We start from the raw sequence: 21361 nt of genomic DNA, 5'->3' as shown, positions 1-21361 counted from the left end.
CTAAACACAACCTCCTCTCTCAATACCACAAACCTACCTAAAAGTTCTCTTATTCGATTTTTAAAAGAGAAGCGAGGGGCGTGTAGGTGGCGCCTCTCACATCGCTCCGTTCTATTTTTTAATTTTCTGAAATTTTTGGATGAAAATTATCAAAACTTAGAAATACCTTTCTCTCGCTCGATTTCTAACTCGGAGGTGTCGTTCTTCTGCAACGATAAGTGAAGGCTGTTAGCTACAGTAAAAGTTGTTGCAAGCAAATGTAGTTATAGACCGTTATATTGGAGTCGACAAATCCAAACATAGTAAAAGAATATAGTCTTGACATGATATTATGGTTGATGTCAATAAGTTAACTATTAATGATGTATGTTTGTTGGTTATTCTTTTATAATATTTATTTTATTTATCGGACATGTTTGTTGTTGTTATTTTTATATTATTTACTTTGTATACATGAAAAAATTATTCATGCATTATCTGTTTGCTCCGTTCAAGCAACTTTTAAGAGAGTAGTTATATTTAAGTTAAATGTTTTTGTGCACAATCAATCTAAAAAAATTGGAGAAAGGTGACAATGTAAGAACATGATTACTTTTCCAAAAAAAATAAAAAATAAAATTAAGATTCGTCATGCTTTAAATTGATAATTATGTGTATAAATTTATTTTCATTTTTTCAACATGAATTATAGTTCAATTTTACAATTTTATAAATTAGTATTTGTATCACATCAAGATTTTTATAATATAAATTTATTTTATCCTACAAATATTAACTTGAAACATTAATATACTTTTTATAGACAATCACAAAATTATTTTATTTTACAAATATTAATATTGGATCATTAATATAATTTTTATAGGACGCCGCAACGCGCAGATTCTCAACTAGTTTATTCAAAAAATTAATTTTACTTTAGACGATCCAAAAGGGTTGGTAATCACCTTTGTAAAAAAATTATTTTCTAAATATAAAAACCGTTAAAAGAATGACCGAGAAATGTGAACTTTAATTCAAAAATACGCAGTGATATACAAAGCAAACCCCGGATGCGGGGTCCACATGAAACAAGGAAACTATACTCTATACTATATTACTCCTATGTAGCAAGGAGAAAAAGTAGGGGAAAGTGTAAGAAAGAAGACCCTTCTTTTGTTCTTGTAAGCTGCATCTCCCAGTACAAAGTACCCCATCATCCATCTCTCTCTCTCTCTCTCTCTCCCTCTCCCTCTCTCTCTGTCTCTCTCAAATGTACAAACCCTAATTCCCAATTCTACAAACGGTAAATTTAATTCTCTATTCTCAATGAATCATTACTTGGTGTATTATTTTATTCAATTAAATGCTGCTGTTTTGTCTTGTTTTCCATTTTTATCCTTAAAAGCCTAATCTTGTTGCTGGGTTTGCTGTAATTATATGTGTATATTATATATACAGGTGTGTTTGTGGTGATTGATGTTGGAAATGAGCAAAGATCGCCCACCTGAGCCTCTTGATTTCTTCATTTGGACTGTTGAGGTTCCCCTTTGCCCTCTTTTTACTTTTCTTGATCCGAGTTTAATCTTTTTATTAAAGTTTCACCGTTTTTGTAATTTTTAATTTTTTACTGCCCATGTTAATTTTTTATTTGTTGTATACTTGTAGGCAACAATTTTTGGGATTTTTTTTAATTGGGAAAATATTTGTTGGTTTCGATTTATGATCTGTTTGGTATAGAAGATTGTTGATATTCGACGCTTATAGTATGTGTAACTATGTAGCTAAAAGATGGCAAGTTTTTGCAAAACTGTGGTTATATGAAGTGACACAGGACAGGATCACCAGTTCTGGTGGTCTATCTTGTATAAAGTAGCTAGAATTTCTTGCCACTTGCATATTTCGAGAGAGCATGAACGTGGTGTTTAAAATACCAATTGAGGATTTGTGTGAAAAGACTTATGCTAGCCCTTTATGGTGTTAAATAAGCAATACAGATTACGGGATAAGAAGACAAGTGACTGTGGGGTTTAAGAGATGGATTTTATGTTATTTGGATAGTGGGCTGTAGTTATATAGTCGAATGTACCAGTTAATTACAGTTGATCGTAGTTTTGTGTACATGATGCGTGGACCGTGGAGTGCTATTTTTGTTTGCAATAGTGTAAGACGGTAAAGTTAACCATATATGTTCAAATGGAACCAAGTATGGTTCATGTTTTTAATTTAACTAGTTCACAGAGTAGTAAACTTAATCCATTACATCTCAGGGGACCTAATTTATTTGTTAGATGGAGAGTAAATACAAGTGACCTCTTTCTACATGGTTCTGTTTTTGTGCTTTGTTGCTTTATTGGGAAACAGTCATATATATCAGGGCGACTTACCAAGTTACAAGGGTTACCGGATTCATACCCTCAACTTCTCTTATATTTAGCATTTATTACTTGCTAACATTTGAATATAAAAATGTAAATTTTCCAAATACATATATACACATATGTATTACTAATTGTTATGAAATGAGTCGAGGAATTTAACTGCTTGTTTTTGATCCATCAACAAGTACAAATTGACCCATAAGGACAAGTGCAAATTGGTTTTCCTCAATAATTATCCTGGGTCTACCGGTTCACCATTGAAAGGACCAATAGATGGCCAAATTTTGTTATGAAGAGAGTGTGTTTGTGGTGGGTTATACCTGCATGATGAAGTAGCTACAAGTCAGAGCAATAGTGATAAGATAGAAATAATGTGAAAGTACGACTAAACAGAAAAGTTTAGGAGCGAGGTGTTACTAGACTAATGAACAAATTAGTTTTACCTACTCATTCCAATCTTATAGTTTGACATGTTAGGACACACAGCTACTGTAGGGATAAGGTGCCTGATCAAGTTCTAGAAACTTTTCATACAGTTTTGTTTGGTGGAAGTGGGCTTTCATTTCATTTAACAAACATTAGGATAGGATAAGTTTGTACAAGTACATACTGATAAAGGGTTCTGTCAGAAGATTTACACCATTGAAATTTGTATAGTTTGCGACAAACCAGCTGCAGTAAAATTTTCAGTACCCTCTACAGTACTTTATAAATTTATAAACTCTCTATTTTTTATCTCCAGCAGCTAATCTTTTACAAACAAGTGAATGCAAAATAAAGTAAATTTATTGACCTTTTGCAAATAATCTACTTCGCATCATAGTGAAACTTGTTGGTGCAGAGTAGTTCTTAATGAGCACATCATAATCCAAAACTGTAGTTTGATGACTAGCTAAATTTGTGTCTGCTTTTATCTTGCCAGGATGTAGGTTTGTGGTTGGAAGAGATAAATCTTGGCACTTATCGTCCAATTTTCAAGGAGCATGGTGTAAACGGAGAATATTTGGAAGGCATGTCCATGTTTACGACGGAACAAATACTTCGGTTTATAAGACGCTGTCACATGAAATGGGGGGATTTCATAACACTCTGCAAGGAACTCAGGCGAATAAAAGGTCTCTCTCTCTATCCATCTCTTCCTTTTTTACACTTATATAACTGAAAAATTTGCTAGCAGCCCGGAGGGTCTGTTTTCAATTTTGAGTTGGCTTCAGTTGTCACTTATTGCTCAGTTTTACAGCAGGCAAATGGTGACTCCAGGTACCGACAAGTCTTGCAAAACTTCATTTAACCTCTCCTTGCGGAGGAAGTACACATTATACACACGTGGGCATTATTGGAAGATACAGTAAAATAATAGGGATAACAAAAATATTAGTAAAAAACCTGATCCTATATTATTTATTTTACTGGTCGACTGACTAGTGTTTTACTGTCTGTTTTTTCTATCAGTGGCTTGCTTGAAGGGAGAGCAAAAAGTTCGCCGCCCTTGGTGGGCTCCTTCTTGCCTCTCTATAGTATTCATCAAGGCTGCAAAACGCAACAGGCAAGCACGAGTCGTCTCCTTGAAACTGGAAGCGTGATATTGAACCTGCCTATGCGTGCTTACCTTTTGTTATATATATATAAGTATATTAGGGGCAAAACAGACAAGTAGGATATAGCCTCTCTATAATTTTCCCTTTAATTTTCCCCGTATGTAGAGTTTGCCATGTTGGTGCTGTTTTTGTTCTTAAATAGAGAACTTTCTTTTGTGCAAGCCCTTGTATATTTCTTTGTTTGTTGAACATGTAACTCTGTTGTTAGCCCCAAACTATAGTGGAAAAAGAATATATAATAGAATGGTGCACAATTATTTTCTCCCCAAACTTCGCATTCCTTGAACATTACTAAATTAAATGTGGCCTCGCTTCAGTTTAAATTGTGATCACCTCGAAAGCGGTTTAAGAGTATTCCAGCTGCAATATTTTGAAGAACTTAACAGGGAATGTATAGTGATATCCACTCTGTCGTAGTTGTCTGTTAGCACCATCTCACTAGCTTAGCTTTATAGATACCAGTATCAAAGGAACTATTTTGTGACTGTGACGAGATGTTATTTGCATCAAGGGTCTACCTTTACTTTAAAAGAGAGGACATCTTGTTCATAATTGAACCAAACCAGGGATATTTGGCTGCTGGCTTGTCATTATGTGAATGGTCTGCAATCTAAAAGATCATTTTCTTATGCTGTTTAGTTATGTTTAGTTATCTGTCGATTATCTGGTAGGCAGCCGTGGTACCAAATATATTTGCAAGCACGGAAATAAAAACTATAAACTATATTTATATAAAAGTTTATTATAAATTATACAATTTAAAATTTGCGAAAACCAGCATAAAAATTTCGCAAAACAGACTGTTAGAATTTTTGATGGCCGATTGTCCAGCAAAAATTTAGACGTGGTCTAGAAATTTGCAAAACTCAAAAAAATAACATAAACGATGACTGATTCATAATTTAGTTAATTTAGTCTCATTCAAAGGTAAATATATCACATCAAATTTTATTTATTTAGTTTTTGAAACGACATCAAAAATTTTAATACAAATTGAATCTGCCAAATCCTATGTTTTCAAAAAAATTAATATCAATAAATCAAAAAACTCAAAACTTTGAATTAATGTTGTCCTATGAAAAAAATGCTATTACACAAAATAGATAATAAGTTCATAATAATTTTAATATATCTTAGCATTTATGTATATTATAAAAAATATATTTTCTTGAGGTTGGATACCAAAATATTTACATATTTTTTCCACAAATTTTAGAAAAATTTTCTTTTAAAAAGAATGCAATCTGTAAACAAACTTTTATGAGCTGTCCAAATTTTTTCGATTTCGAATTTGATTACAAACTGCAGAGCGAACTCAAAAATTCGAACTCACACTCCCACATCCCTCCGATTCATCAAAACAACCAGCCGGCGACTCTCCCACTCTCCGGCCACCGCATTCCTCCCCACTCGCCGCTTCTTCCACAATCTCCTAATCAACTCATTTCACCACTCTCTCCAACTCAAAACACTAAAACCCCAATTTCAAAACCCTAAAACCCCAAAACAACAAAAACCTAAAACCCTAACCTTCGGAATGTTCTCTCCGGGCACAAAGAGAGCCAAGCCGCGCCCAACTACACAGCCACCCGAAGCTGCCTCGCCGCACACACCACACCACATTGCTAACCGCCCTTCCACCGGCACTCCCGCCCCCTGGGCCTCCCGCCTCTCCGTCCTCGCCAGGTACTACTACTTCCCACATCACACATTTTCGATATTCGAATACTCGATAAACGAATAAACTCGATTAATATGATCCGTGTTTCATATGTTTAAACTCGATTAATGAATAATTCGGACAAATTAGTTATATCTCCGGTCCCCAGGGTGTGCGGTTATCGAGGTTCAGTTGTGCATTATTCTGCTTTGTTTATACACAACTAATTACAGGCTCCTTCTGAGTTTGTCTCTGTAGTGATGTTTGTTTGTACTCACTTAAACAAGTTGTTTTTAGAGCCTAAAACGTGATTTTAAGGACTGTAAGCTGTTTAGAATGCAAATGCTGAGATTATTTTACAAACGCCTTATTTTTTAATTGACTTGCTATTCACTAGGTCAACGTAATTGATTAGAAATGGATAGCGTAGAAAGCCTCCAGAGAACTAGATGGGTTAATCTGACGGTCTTTTTTCATGGAAATAAGGACTTATTTCGAAATATTTTTTTACATATACATAATATACTTTAGTGCTTGTTTGGTTGACATCTAGATACTTGAGAAGTAGAAATTCCTAGGAAGTAGTATCCGATGAAATTGTTTGGTTGACATTAGTTGGGAAAGTGTAAGTTCCTCGGAACTTTAAATACCTACAAATCAAGGGAAGTTATTCACCTAGACCCCCCTTGGTAACTTGCACTTCGTGTAGGAAGTTAAAACCTGTCTATCAACCAAACACAAATTTTAACTTCCCATTTATTATAATTTCCATGGTGATTTCAAATTACATAGGAATTAACTTCCTATTGGTAACCAAACAAGCACTTAGTATATAGGGATGGCAGAAAAAACCGATCTGAATGGATACCCGACCGTTTCGACCCGAATGGATCTTACCGAACCCGATATTTTGGATTTGGATTTGGATTTGGATCTGATTTTTAGACCCGAACGAGTTTGGATTTGGATTTGGATACTAGGTATTCCGTATCGAAACCCGACCCGAAATCCGAATCCGATCCAAACCCGATCCAAACCTGAAACCCGAAAAAAAATCCAAATATATATATATATACATATATATATATATATGTATGTATGTATGTATGTATGTATGTATGCATGTATCTATACTAATATACTTTTTTTTCAACTTTAAATCTACTAAATTTTGTTTATATATATATATAGGTAGAGTGTGAATGTGTATACTCCTGGGTTATAGTGACATTTTTTGTTTAACTAATGAGTTACTTTAAAATTTCATACTCCATATAGTGGAGATTTGTGTTTAGAAATTATTAAATAGAAATTATTAAATACGGTTCAAGATTTTATTAATGTGTAATACTTTATTATTAAAGTAGTTTAGTTTTAAATATAATGAAATTTAAGTGTGAAAAAATCAAAAATAATATTTTTACAATACTATATAAATTTCGGGATTGAGGTTTTGGATAAACCCGAACCCGATCCGAAACCCGTGGATTTGGATTTGGATTTGATATGTGAAACCCGATTGGATTTGGATTTGGATTTGGATTTTAAAAATAATTTGGATTTGGATTTGGATATCTCAAATATCCGAAACGATCCAACCCGTTGCCATCCCTATTAGTATAACATATATAATGAGTTAGGTTCTATGGAGTCTACATTTAAGCTAGTGTCTTGGAGTACCAGTCATAATCTTTAAGTTTAATCATAAATAATGGGCATGTTTGGGTAAATAATTTAAGAGCTTATGAAGGACTTATTTTTTTATTTTTTTTAAAAATACATATATTTGTAATTCTTTTGGATATAAATGTTAAGAAGGTGTTTAATATTCATTATATGGGGAAAAAATTAAGGTTCATTTCAGAAAAAAGTAGAGTTTCATGTATTTTTCTCCAGAAATAAGCCCTTATTTCTGAAAAATAAGTTTAGCCAAACGGGCACAATATCTTTGATCATTCAAATTTATATATGATTAATCATATATAAGTAGTCTTAAACATAATTATCAGTTAATCATTAACATCTTTCAACTTTAACAATCGTTAAAATCATTGTTCTTCTTATGAGTTATATTGTAGAACATAGTGTTCTGCGATTTGTAAAAGTAATTGTTCTACCTTTTGATTACAACGATTATGTTGTAGAAAATAATCTGTAGGTTGTCCGATGTTTACAAATATTGTAGAACAGAAAAAAAATGAAAATTGAAATGACTAGATTATATTTTATTAAATTTTGGACTCTGATACTCCAATGTTTTGTAGACTCTATAGAACTTGGACCCATATATAACAGTGGTTTAACATTCTGTATTTGCAGAAATAAGTTACTTCTATTCAGAAAAAAGTATACTACATTAATGTACTTTTTTCAGAAACTAGTGACTTATTTCTGAAAAATAAGTTAAGCTGAATGGGGCCTACGTTAGTGATAAATATACTTTTCTTTTATTTTTTTGCTCAGATATTATAGTGCAGCACAGAAATCCTTTTTAATGCCTTTTGTGGCTCGTTACACAGGATTTCACCAGGGAAGAAAAGTGACAAGGATGACGAGGATCCAAATAAGCCTGTATATGTTGGAGAGTTTCCTGAAGTAGTTCGCAATGAGCAAGCTAATCTAATGCACAAGCAGTTGCATGGTTTATAGTTTTTGCACTTTTTTCCACCTTTTGTTCAAAGTTGTGAATTGTTTCGTTTGGCTAACCTTTGTCTTCTCTGTCAGGTGATGCATTTAACTCTGGCGGGATTGACAAGGCGACATCCTTGGCATGGATTATTTGTGGAAGCAAAATTTTTATATGGGAGTACTTGGCGTCCGCTAAATCTAGAAAATGTGTCGTGCTTGATATTCCCTCAACTGTATCAGATATTAGAGGTTCAAGCATAAATTCGAGACTTGGGAATAACTGGTCACTTTGTATTATTATTAGGGATAGCATGCATAAGAGTAGAAGTAAATCTCTAAAACAGTACAGCTCTGTTGGTGTTATATTGTGTCATCTGAAAAGTCGAGCCGTAGTGTATTGGGCAAACATCTATTCTGAAGGAACAACCTCTCCTGTCACAAGTATTGACAATACAGAAGCAAATTTTTCGCCTGGTCAACAGAAAACGGGTTCAAACTATTACAACTCTTTTATTGCTTCTGCTGCCACTTATCCATCTAATGTCTGTCTGGCTCTTGCTTGTAGCTCTAGTGGTGATATTTGCCAATTCATCTGTAGCCCTAATGGTATCGAGCGTAAGGTGGCTATTCATAATGTCTTAGGGTTATCCCTCCAAGGAAGTGATATCAACCAAGTCAACAGAAGTAAGGGATATCCGAGGTCATTAACTTGGCACTTTGCTAATCATTCTTTGGAAGAAACCGAAAGACAATTTCTTTTGTTGACAGACCATGAGTTACAATGTTTTACTGTCAACCTTAATAATTTTTATGAAGTTTCAAAGCGCTGGTCGCATGAAATAATTAGCCCTGATGGTGATCTAGGTATTAAGAAGGGTCTGGCTGGTCAGAAGCGAATTTGGCCTTTGGACCTGCAACTCGACAATTCTGGAAAAATAATTACTGTTCTTATTGCCACTTTCTGCAAGGATCGGGTCACCAGTTCAAGTTTCATAGAGTACTCTCTTCTGACCATGCAATATAAATCTGGGCCAAGAATTTCGTCAGAAAGCACTGAGCAAACAGATGAGAATGTTTTGGAGAAAAAAGCTCCTCTTCAAGTAATTATACCAAAAGCAAGAGTGGAGGATGAGGATATCTTATTTTTAATGAGATTAAAGGTTGGTGGTAAACCGTCTGGGTCTGCAATCATACTTTCTGGTGACGGTACTTCTACAGTCTCACATTACTGGAGAGATTCCACACGGCTTTATCAGTTTGATCTACCCTATGATGCTGGGAAAGTTCTTGATGCTTCAGTCTTGCCTTCAGATGATGGTGATGACGGACCATGGGTCGTTCTCACTCAGAAAGCTGGATTATGGGCAATTCCTGAAAAGGCGGTTTTGCTTGGAGGTGTTGAACCGCCAGAGCGAAGTTTGTCACGGAAAGGAAGTTCTAATGAAGGATCTGCACAAGTGGAAAGGAGAAACTTTCCCTTTTCCGGTAATATTGTCCCCAGAAGGGCTACTTCTGAAGCATGGGATGCTGGAGACAAACAAAAAGCAGTGTTTACGGGGATCACACATAGAACTGCTCAAGATGAGGAATCAGAAGCTTTACTGAATGTTCTTTTCAATGATTTTCTTTTATCAGGTCAGGTTACTGGTGCATTCGACAAGCTAAATAGTTCCAGGGCATTTGAAAGGGATGGAGAAACAAGTGTTTTCACTAGGCTCAGCAAATCAATTGTTGACACCTTAGCCAAGCATTGGACAACTACTAGAGGTGCTGAGTTCGTGGCTCTATCTGTTGTTTCCAACCAACTCATTGATAAGCAGCAAAAGCATCAGAAATTTCTACAGTTCCTTGCATTATCAAAATGCCACGAGGAACTGTGTTCTAAACAGAGTATAAGTTTTTTCCTACTTATTATTTATTATGTCAGTATCTTTTTCTATTTCTTATTTCCCTCGATGCTAAGCACTGATTGTTGCTCATACTATCGTATTATCGCTAATGCATAATTATATGAACTTTTTATGCAAATTAGGTGATTTAAGTGTGTTAATCATTTATCGCAACCAAATATAGTTGCACGGAATATGTGGGCAACCCCGTGCGAGTTACAATCAACTTACAGCAGCATCCTGTAGATTAGATTGGCACAAACTTTTCATCATGGAATCGCACTCACTAATTTGGACCTGAATACTAATATGATTGATGATATATATATATTTACTCAGAAATAGTTTTTTGTATTTATTCTGATGGTTTCTGGTTTTTTAGTCCATTGCTGAGGTGCTAAGATGAATGCATTATATTTTAATTACTTTCTCTTAGTTAAGATATTATAAGCCACACTTGTCCTAAATGAAACAATAATAATGCCTATAGGGCTTCAAAGAAGAAACAGTAGGGCCTATAAATGCTTATTAACATCTGCATCAGACTCTGTAGGTGAAAGAAAAAGGTTCTTAACTTCCCTTCTATTTCCGTACATGATTTATGGTTACATAGGCATGGTTTTTTTGAATTTTATAATTTTATACTATTTTTAGGACAATCATTGCAATTTATAATGGAACATGGTGAAAAACTTTCTGCTGTGATTCATCTGAAGGAGTTGCAGAACAACATTAGCCACCGCTCAAGTGGACTTGGCGGTACTTACTCTACAATGGAAAATAAAGTTTCTGGTCCACTTTGGGATCTGATTCAGTTAGTTGGAGAGAAATTGCGAAGGAATACTGTCCTCCTGATGGATAGGGACAATGCCGAAGTCTTTTACAGTAAAGTTTCTGAACTTGAAGAAGTATATAGTTGCTTAGATAGACATCTGGAGTTTATAATTACTGAGGAGATGCAACTACCTGTTCAGTTCGAACGAGCTTGCGAATTGTCAAATGCGTGTGTACTCTTAGTTCGCACGGCATTGAATTACAGAAATGAGTATCACATGTGGTATCCATCTCCTGAGGGTTTGACACCATGGTATTGTCGAACTGTTGTACGAAGTGGGCTTTGGAGCATTGCATCTTTCCTGCTTCAGATCTCAAATGAATCAAATCGCCTTGACAGGCCCAAAAGGTTGGAGTTTTATAGTAACTTAGAAGTTCTGGCTGAAGTGCTACTTGAGGCATATTCTGGTGCGATAACAGCAAAAATCGATCTGAAAGAAGACAACTTAGGTCTACTAAATGAGTATTGGAGTAGAAGAGACACACTTTTTAGCTCACTTTATCGGCAAGCAAAAAGTTTTGTTGAACCCAGTTACCAGGTAAATTTCGACTTTCAGTTTTCTTCTTTGGAAAGTTTTGTTATGAAAGCATTTTTTTACTTGTACAGTGGGCCATGATGTAAAATTTGGTACGCTATAAGCTTTAGAAATTGATGATCGCTACTGCACTTGACTCTTTCCTTTTTAGAATATAAAAAAAAACAGTAGTGATTTTCATTTGCGTCTTAGTAGCTAGAGTCTATGATTTTTATAGTGTTTGGTTGGTTTTTTAGGAAAATAATTTCTGCACTGTAGGCAAGATCATTGACACTCCTGGGACGTGTCACATTCAAGGTTTTTATAATCTCCATTCATCTCACCACTTTCCTTGACACAATAGTTCATGTCATTCACTTGTATGGTGAAGAGATTATGCATCAGATCTAGGCCTAGTGGTGATGTAGTTAGTTTGTGGAAAATTATATTGTTGACTGCTGTCACATATTGTTATATCATCTAGTTAATTTGGGGGACCGATGTATGCATCTCCTGTGTACCAGTGGCCAAGTCTTTTAATATGTACTCTTGAGATGTTTGAATATATGTATTGGTGTGGTTGCTTCTCTTGACAGATTAGTAATTATAATCCTTTAATTTTTCAATGCTATTTTTTGGTTCCTATTGGAAATCTGATGCCAATTGCAATAACACGCAATTCTTGTAGTACTTCATTGTTTATTGTTCACCATATATTGTCTGACATATAATGGAGGCCATTGCTTTTGTGGCACCGGATATGAGGATTTGGCAGATACAGAGACCAGTGTTCTTGAAGTTGGGATATAAAGAAATTGGATTTTATTTTATAAGTGGTGGTAATGTGGGGATTGTGAAAACTGTTTTGGTTACTGTCAACTAACTTGAATCTATGAATAGGATGACGTAACAAATGAGCCGCTAACAGATCCATTTACCTAATTATTTTCTTTTGTCAACGACTCAACGTCCTTCTCCGTTTCCCTCCACCCTGAAGTGGTCTGCTATATTTAGAAAAGATGTTAAAGTCGTCGTGGTATGGTGATAAATTTAGGGCAATATGTAATCTTCTAAACAAGTTCTTCCTTTTTGCAGGATTTGAGTGAAGGAGATGAAGAGCAGGGTGAGGAGATATTCAGACAGCTGTCTTCTCGTTTATTGTCAATTGCTAACCGCCATGAGGGTTATCAAACACTGTGGACTATATGTTGTGATCTCAATGATTCAGACCTTCTTAGAAGTTATATGGTATCATCCCAAAAAGTTCTGCTTCAACTTGCATACTGGTTTTCCTCTAACCTTCTCATTTTTCTCATTAATCTCTTAATTTACAGCATGAGAGCATGGGGCCAAAGGGAGGGTTTAGCTACTATGTTTTTGAGCAACTGTACAATAATAAACAATTTTCCAAGCTAATTAAACTTGGGGAAGAGTTTCCAGAAGAGTTGCTTACTTTCCTAAAGCTTCATAATGACCTCCTCTGGCTTCATCAGTTGTTCGTTCATCAATTTTCCGCTGCCTCTGAAACTCTCCATAAACTGGCTTTTTCTCAAAATGCTGGCTTTAGTCCAGAAAGTGAGGTGCTTGAATCTCATCATCCAGTTATAGAACCTACACTGGCAGACAGGAAACGTTTTCTGAATCTATCAAAGATAGCTGCATTGGCAGGTTTTTGCTTCTGAACTAATGCTTTTCTCTTACTTGATCTCTTTGCTACTTATCTAGGATCTAAGACTGCCCTCCTGGGCTTGTCATATAATGATTCTGCTTGGCATGAAATTTGAGAGGATTAATCGGTTTAGTGGCATTAAAGTTGCATTATATATCTGAAAATAGTGTGCTGATAAAGTATATAAAGTGTAATAAATATTCGTCATTGTAATACTTTAATCTTAATTCTCTGCTCAAAACTGTTGATATATACTCAAAATCCCTCAGGTAAGTCTGCTGATTATGACACAAAGTTAAAGCGGATTGAAGCTGATTTGAAGCTTCTGAAATTGCAGGTATGCTGCATATAAAAAATGGGTCTGCTCTTAAATGCATTTCTAAACTATATACCTGTTTTCAGTTTCCGTAGAAGTTGCACAGATTATGTGTTTCATGGCATCTATATTTGTTATCCAAGGAATTATATTCTTATGGCTAAGGAGGTGCTACACCATGTACTGATTTTTATGGTCATTTTCAGAATAATAGAGCATAAGTAAACACTTTCATGGCTAACAGAACACATCAACATCCCATAAAAAATACTGTATTATTTTGTACATAGCATACCTCCAACTTAAAAAGAATTTAGTGAACAATGCACAAATAAATTACTTTTTTTTTAATTCGTAATTGCTGTAATTACTTGTCATATCTGATATTTTTTTAATGTGCTCTTTGTTCACAGCCAATAATCTTCAGTATGAATGCTGTTAGGTTCTTAAGCTGCTTACAACTTTTCTAGTTGTTTTTAGTTTTCAGTCTTTTGTTGAGTATTTAATTACTTGTACTCCCTTTATGAACGTTGTTAGAAATTGTTTTTGACAACGTGGCACACCTCCCTTTTGCATAAAAAACCTACATATCCTAATAAGTTTGTAGAGTGACATTTTTGACGATCTTTGTTTATGTTCGACTATTTTAGGAAGAAATATTAAAACTCCTTCCTGAGAATGAAGAAACACGGAAGATTGGAGAGCGGCTTCTTCCTTCACTTGAGCTTATTCAATTGTGCCTTGGAAGTCAGCATCGAGAACTTTCTATTTGGGCTTTTGATGTTTTTGCTTGGTCTACATCATTTTTCATTAAATCCAACGCAAGCCTACTGGAGGAGTGCTGGAGGAATGCTGCTAATGAGGATGAATGGGGGGAAATTTATCAAACTTCTATGAGTGAAGGCTGGAGTGAGGAAGAAACCCACGAGTATCTTAAAGAAACTATCCTTTTCCAAGCTTCTCGGAGGTGCTATGGACCCAATGCAGCAACTTTTGAAGGAGGTTTCGAGGAAGTGCTTCCTCTGAGACAAGAGAATACTGATTCTTTTTCTTTAAAAGAAACAGGTTCTGTTGAAGCAATCCTTATGCAGCACAAGGATTTTCCTGAAGCAGGGAAGTTGATGCTGACTGCTATCATGCTGGGAACTTTTCATGCTGATTTGACGGTGGAAGGGAGTCCTTCTCCAATGGAGGGATAGTGAACAGTAATGATTAATATTTTTGTAATTTTGTTTAAATGAATTACGGTAATGCCTATTGTTGTAACTACAGTGACTTGCAATCATGAGTTGAGTTTCGAAGAACAAGATCTCAAAGATTCAGCCTGTATTTATCATACTATTCTGGGGGTAGTCAAAGTTATATCTAAGTTGTGTACATGATGAAAGAATTCATATTCATTTTGTTATATATTTTTAACTATTTTTAAGTTACAATTATGACGTAATTTAAAAGATTTTTCTTTCTATGAAGTGAAAAAGTAGCTTTCTGAAAATTTACTATTATTTTGATAATCAGTAGACTGAGAATTTCGCTTTTGATTGAGTGGAAATTTGTCCAAGAGTAGTATTTCAACTAATCGGGTCAAATATTCGTAAAAATCCTGTATAAATCGATCGAAATTAACCTTTTTAAAATTAAAATTAAAACGTTAACAAAATTCAGAATTTAGGCATATTTGACCCTAAATCCCATATAATATTATCATTAATTTTATTATTTATATTAATCTATCTTTTTTTGAAACGCATATATTAATCTATCTTATTCATCAAATTAATTTGTAAGACTATAAATCATATTTGTCAAAAAAAAATTCTAATTAATCATCTGTCTGACTATTGAAGTTCGATGGTGGGTTTATCTTCTGTTGTCCCGGGACACCCGGGTTCGACTCTGGCTTTCCCGAGAAGTATTAAAACAGATACTCATTTGTAAAACATATAAGCTTAAATTGTCAAAAATAAATAAATTAATCATTCGTTAAACTTTCACGAGTAATTTTTATTCTCAATTTTTAGAATACCGTTAAACTTCATTAAATAATTTTTATTTTTATTCCCGTTATTCGTAACACCCGTGAAAGAGAAACAGAGCACAAGTTTATGTGGTGCACAGTCACAGAGTCCCCTGCCCTACTGCATAACAACAAGCGAAGAACCACCACAAGATACAGACTAGCCACCAGCCACATGGCACCACAGCAACCTCAACTCAAGATGAAGAAAATCATAACGGAAATCCAACTCCACCAACTGACCAATCACACGTCGCCTACGTGGAGATTTCTCGAAATCCTAATCCACATTCCATGTTATAAGACATCCTCTGCAACACCCTCAAAACCATCCCTGCACTAAGCTTCTTCCTCACACTAAGAAAGCCTTTTGTATATCTATAAAATAAAATACAAACATGGCCACCTCTGCGATCCAAAACTCCGCCTTCGCCGGCCAAACAGCTCTCAAGTCACAGAATGAGCTCGTTAGGAAGGTTGGCAGCTTTGGTGGTGGCAAGATCACCATGAGACGTACTGTTAAAAGTGCACCCGAAAGCATTTGGTAAGTTTTTTAGTCCCGTCTTCGGGTTTTTATATAGACAGTTGCTCAAATACAAATTAAATTAGCGGGTGATTGGTTACATAAAATATGTATAATATATGTTTATTTTTCTTTTTAAGCACAATTTTCGATGTATCATAATAAATTGTATACTATAACCGGTTGTTTATTAGAATTTGTAGCGGAATATGATCGTGTTCGTAAATCTAGATAATAGATAGGAGTATAAATTGAAACATTTTGAAGTTACAAAGATAGTTATTAAATCGTTAGCACAGTATAAAAACATTCACTCTTGTAGTAGCTGTTAATTGTTCAATGTACTCTACGGATAGAGGAGTACATAGAGTTGAACATTGTATAAGTAAAGATTTCGTTGAAATTATTTATTTTAAAATTTCTCAAAAAACTAATCACGGTTCTTCTCTCCATCAGAACAAGAGGGCTGTTATGTTCATTACTAAACTTGTTGTATGATTAACAGGTACGGACCTGACCGTCCCAAGTACTTGGGACCGTTCTCAGAGCAAACTCCATCATACCTTACTGGTGAATTCCCTGGTGACTATGGATGGGACACTGCCGGGCTCTCAGCTGACCCCGAGACCTTTGCCAAGAACCGTGAGCTCGAGGTGATCCACTGCAGATGGGCTATGTTGGGAGCACTAGGCTGTGTTTTCCCTGAAATCCTTTCCAAGAACGGAGTCACATTTGGCGAGGCTGTGTGGTTCAAGGCCGGATCCCAAATCTTTTCTGAAGGAGGCCTTGACTATCTTGGCAACCCGAACCTGGTTCATGCTCAGAGCATTCTTGCCATTTGGGCTACTCAGGTTGTGCTCATGGGACTAATTGAAGGATACAGAGTTGGAGGAGGTCCTCTTGGTGAGGGACTCGACGCGCTTTACCCAGGAGGGGCTTTTGACCCTCTTGGTTTGGCTGATGATCCTGAAGCATTCCCAGAGTTGAAGGTAAAGGAGGTCAAGAATGGAAGACTAGCAATGTTTTCAATGTTTGGATTCTTTGTCCAGGCTATTGTTACCGGAAAGGGTCCAATTGAGAACCTTTATGACCATGTAGCCGACCCTGTTGCCAACAATGCCTGGGCTTTCGCCACCAACTTTGTTCCTGGAAAGTGAAAATATGTAACTTTTATTGCTCAGCTGTAAAATTGTACTTGTTTTGTGACATTCAAGTTCTGTACTCAATCTGTTTGATCCTCGCGGATATTGCTAATATAGCTGAGTGGAATATGTATTTCTGGTATACCTGTTGTCACTTAGATTATTAGGTTGCAACAATAATATTCTTTCACCAATGCTAGAGATGGATATCAGCAGAACTCATTCAAACCTGCAAAAATTATAACATATCTCAACGACTACTATGAGCCTAGATTTTACCTCTTTTCAAATTTATAAAATCAGCCAGGATGGATCGACTTCTTGCATTCTGTTAATCAGTTGCTTCTTTGAATGTTGCATCAGTATTGCCATGTTTGGTGCACTGGGCTGTGTTTAACCTGAAATCCTTTCCAAGAATGGTGTCACATTTGATGAGGCTGTGTGGTTCAAGGCCAGTTTCCAAATCTTCTCTGAAGGTAGCCTTGACTATATATTGGGAACCCAAACCTTGTTCATGCTCAGAGCATTCTTGTATATGGTCTAGTCAAGTTGTGCTCATGGGACTAATTGAAGGGTACAGAGTTGGTGGAAGCCCTCTCTGTGAAGGACTTGATGTCATTTACCCTGGAGGGGCATTTGAACCACTTGGATTAGCTGAAGATCCAGAATCATTCTCAGCAATGTTCGGATATTTTGTCCAGGCCATTGTTACAGGCAAGGGCCCTATGGAGAACCTCTATAATTCTATGACCATGTTGCTGATCCTGTAGCCAATAATGCGTGAGCTTTTGCCACCAACTTTGTTCCCGGAAAGTGAAAAGGCATGTAATCTGTGTAACAATGCATGGGTTTTTGCCACCAACTTTGTTCCCTGAAAGTGAAAAATCATGTAATCTGTGGTCTCTTTACACTCTTTGATTACATCGAAGTTCTGTATTTGTACCTTAAAGCTTTCAAGTTTCAGAGCATCCGGATGTTTCCAAGTAAGAGATATCCCCAAATGTTTTTAGTCTTATTGATACAAATCAAAGATATATTGTCTGATTAAATCCCTCTATTAACATCTTAAGGTTTTGCTGGAGTTAGTAACTCAACGTTAACCCTGACCCAAATCCCAATCTTTTTCAGGCATTTCACGGGATAACTTTAAATTCAGACTTGATGTTCATATCCAACAGTTCAACATAACTATATAAATCGCAGAACTCCAGGAGGCCAGAAACTTGTCATTCAATCCATCCGAAAATTAGACTACAACCATACAACTACATTTGAATACAGAAAACTTCAGAATGGCTAAAACCAGTCCAGTTCAATCGAATATTGCTTTTTACTGGCTTACATATAACTGCTCATTAAACAATCAAATATTTTTAAGCAGTAAGGCTCTAAACTTACCTAGCAGCCGTTAAAAAGTATTATGCCATTGTAAAAATCGAGCTAAAATTCATCCTTCATCCCACAAAAAGTATCTAAGAAAGAGTATCTAATCGGTCCATGTCCGAATTGTTCCCTTCATTAACTACTGTCCCAGAAAAAATTCCATTTCATTAATTTGGTCTTTTGTTCTAGTCTTCCAGTGAATTCAGAATCTATCAGTACTACAAAGTTTGGTTTACAAAGAGTGGAGTATGTTAAGTGTTGAGTCAATCAGTGTATCAAAACAAAAGGGTGATGCCACAGAAGCTGTCTGATGGTTCCAGCTACAGAAAACTATCAGTAGAAAAAATAAAAAAATCTCGACTTATTAGGAAACAACTTCCTTGAGCTCTATGTTCAGCTTCTAGGCTTCCTCTAAGATGTTCTGTCCTTCTCTCTGATACATAACCAGATGCTGGAGGCTCGTAAAATTCTGCGACTCGTGTTTTGTTGGTCACAGAACATACTGCAATAAAAAATTAAGGAGAAGATTTAGAAGTCAATTTACAAATTCCAAAGGTATAAAACAAAACAGAAGCAGCTTCTCAAGACACAGACTGCTTTTCATTAATCAACAGTTTTTAAGATTATTGACATAATTAAGGTTAGGTATCATAATGTGCATTATGAGATTAAGATGTTAATTACATGGTTATTTCAAGAACATGCTACATGTTAATCTAAACACAACAAACAAAGCTCATATAGATGGCTATCTTGATAATATAAATAAAACCATTTCATTATAAGTTCTTCCAATCTAGCATCTCATGCTCAACATTTTCCTCGAATCAGCTAGCCAGTTATCCGATTGTGTATGTTTTAAATTAGAAGCCGAAAAACATAAAACGGTGAAGGAGAAAAAACAGCAAGTAAAAACTGAGGCACAGCTTCAGCTTTATTGAGCTTTCCTGTCTTTTTCCACCAGCACAAAGTGAACCGCCAAATATTCATTACAAACGTTTTGTCAATTTATTTGCGCCAATTTTTCTCCTGTCCGAACCAACCTCAAAACGACAAAGAGATCAGATTGAAATAATACAGCAGAACAACAGATATATAATAATGGTAATGGCTTTCAGGAGATTAGCTTAGCCCTCGACTTCTTGTTTGCAGAGACTTGCATCGTACCAGACTACCAGTGCACAAGACACTCGTATCAGCAGGGTCCGGGAAAATCAGTTGCAGCATCTCTGCAGTAAAAAAAAACATAAAACTAATGCAAAAATTAGAAAATTGAAGTCTGGCAAAGGTCATGAAAACCAGATACATGATAGCTACTTTGTAGCGGTTATGTTCAAAGATTAAGCCTAATTAAGCACAAGAAAACAAACAAGTTCCGCGAGGCATCACCTAACCACATATTCAATCAAATATCAACAGCCGACAATCTTCCAAATGCTATTCTCCACTTTTATTTGTTCTTATGTTCTGAACAGTTTCTTTCCTTTAAAAAAATCCCTCCTATTGCTTTCATTTATACCAACTCATGTTAAAAAATCCGACTCTTCTCCTTGGATTTAGTCCCAGAGTAGCCGATTCTTCTCTTAACTGCATCCTACAGAAAGCACCAGAATCACCCGAGAGCAAGAAATTCAGAAGGTAAAACCGATAGAAAAACATCTGTTTCTCCTATATAAGCACTTATTCATAGGCTAGCTGTTCAAACTCGCAAATCTACTCCACACACAACTATTTCTCTAACCACTTTATCCCACAATAGAGTCCATGGCAGGGCAAAAAGGCGATAAAATCTCAGGCACTTCATCAATCGCGCTCCTTCAAGAGAGATTCAGACACTTACAGAGAATGAGGGAGAAAAGAGAGGAAAAGGAACATCACAGACTGATCTATCCAGAGCCTGATAACACATTCACCATGCCAGGATCAGTGCCTTTCGAGCAATCCAACATTAACTTCCATAAAGACCCGAATTTTCCATCAAGATCATCCCAGCAAGAGGCATCACCGCTCCATCTAGGCCTTGAACTGCACAACAAACACGCGAATTCAACGTCCTTCAAGAACACTGCCTCTTTAAACTTATGGTCCAACAATGCTGCACTACCTGCATCAACAACAGCAATGAGCCCATCATATAATTATGATAAATGGGATGTCGATACTTCATTGCATTTGTAAACAATATCGCCTTTCTAAGCTATAATTTTCCAGTCGAGCCTGTTTTGCTTTCCCTTCCATTTACTGTAAGAAAGAGTAGTGGAATAAGGTAATGTAAAAATAATATTGTTTATAAAACATTCTCCTCAACTCCTGGATCAGTTTGTCTTCGAATAATGTACTGTTGATTTAATCTTTGCACACACCTGAAGATTAAAGAACACATGCATATGTTAGATAATATATGATACTCGTAAGCCCTCCTCCTACCTATATTTCGTCAGAATTTACCGCTTAACATGGTGTCAGAGAGCTCAGCCGTTTTCAAGGAAATTAACTTGATAAATTTAGGCTAACTTGCTTTTGAAAGTACCCGGCTGATCCTCACCAGCCTCATTAACCATGTATTGCGAAACTCTCATTTTATCCTGCAACATATCATCGTTAAAATATGTTACGTTTAAGATATTACAATTTTATTGATTTTGGTGCTGTAACAAGTGTCGATTCATGGGTTAAAGGAACTTTTTCGAGATGCTTGCAACTCCTCGTTTGGTTCATGAGTATATGGAGGGTTTGTCCATTCCAAATTCAAAAAAATAAAATTTCAAACTCATACCTTAAATATGGATGGGTTTTTGATACCAAGGTGGGGGAGGTGGATATGAAA

General features: G+C 35.8%; 3 protein-coding genes and 1 long non-coding RNA gene across 4 annotated transcripts; all 4 read left to right on the top strand.

Annotated features, from left to right (window-relative positions):
* Positions 1-1068: 1068 nt before the first annotated feature.
* LOC108219995 (uncharacterized) lies at positions 1069-4228 on the top strand. Its single transcript, XM_017393622.2, has 4 exons — positions 1069-1285; positions 1441-1521; positions 3283-3475; positions 3813-4228. Exons 2-4 carry the CDS (start codon positions 1459-1461, stop codon positions 3941-3943), a joined length of 387 nt encoding a protein of 128 aa, XP_017249111.1. The 5' UTR covers positions 1069-1285; positions 1441-1458; the 3' UTR covers positions 3944-4228.
* A 1027-nt stretch (positions 4229-5255) lies between these two features.
* Positions 5256-14937, top strand: LOC108223163 (nuclear pore complex protein NUP133). The gene is made up of 8 exons (XM_017397281.2): positions 5256-5644; positions 8138-8259; positions 8343-10136; positions 10790-11508; positions 12580-12732; positions 12819-13152; positions 13423-13490; positions 14120-14937. Exons 1-8 carry the CDS (start codon positions 5496-5498, stop codon positions 14666-14668), a joined length of 3888 nt encoding a protein of 1295 aa, XP_017252770.1. The 5' UTR covers positions 5256-5495; the 3' UTR covers positions 14669-14937.
* Positions 14938-15800: 863 nt separating this feature from the next.
* LOC108223513 (chlorophyll a-b binding protein 37, chloroplastic) lies at positions 15801-17293 on the top strand. The gene is made up of 2 exons (XM_017397814.2): positions 15801-16030; positions 16515-17293. Exons 1-2 carry the CDS (start codon positions 15885-15887, stop codon positions 17164-17166), a joined length of 798 nt encoding a protein of 265 aa, XP_017253303.1. The 5' UTR covers positions 15801-15884; the 3' UTR covers positions 17167-17293.
* Positions 17294-19897: 2604 nt separating this feature from the next.
* Positions 19898-20841, top strand: LOC135152699 (uncharacterized). The gene is made up of 2 exons (XR_010292105.1): positions 19898-20172; positions 20294-20841. It is a non-coding gene; the product is annotated as an uncharacterized LOC135152699 (long non-coding RNA).
* The last annotated feature ends 520 nt before the right edge of the window (positions 20842-21361 follow it).

This window comes from Daucus carota, chromosome 5, assembly GCF_001625215.2.
Source record: "Daucus carota subsp. sativus chromosome 5, DH1 v3.0, whole genome shotgun sequence".
Taxonomy (NCBI): domain Eukaryota; kingdom Viridiplantae; phylum Streptophyta; class Magnoliopsida; order Apiales; family Apiaceae; genus Daucus; species Daucus carota.
Note: the sequence above shows the minus strand (reverse complement) of the source record. Positions and strands in the feature narration are given on the sequence as shown.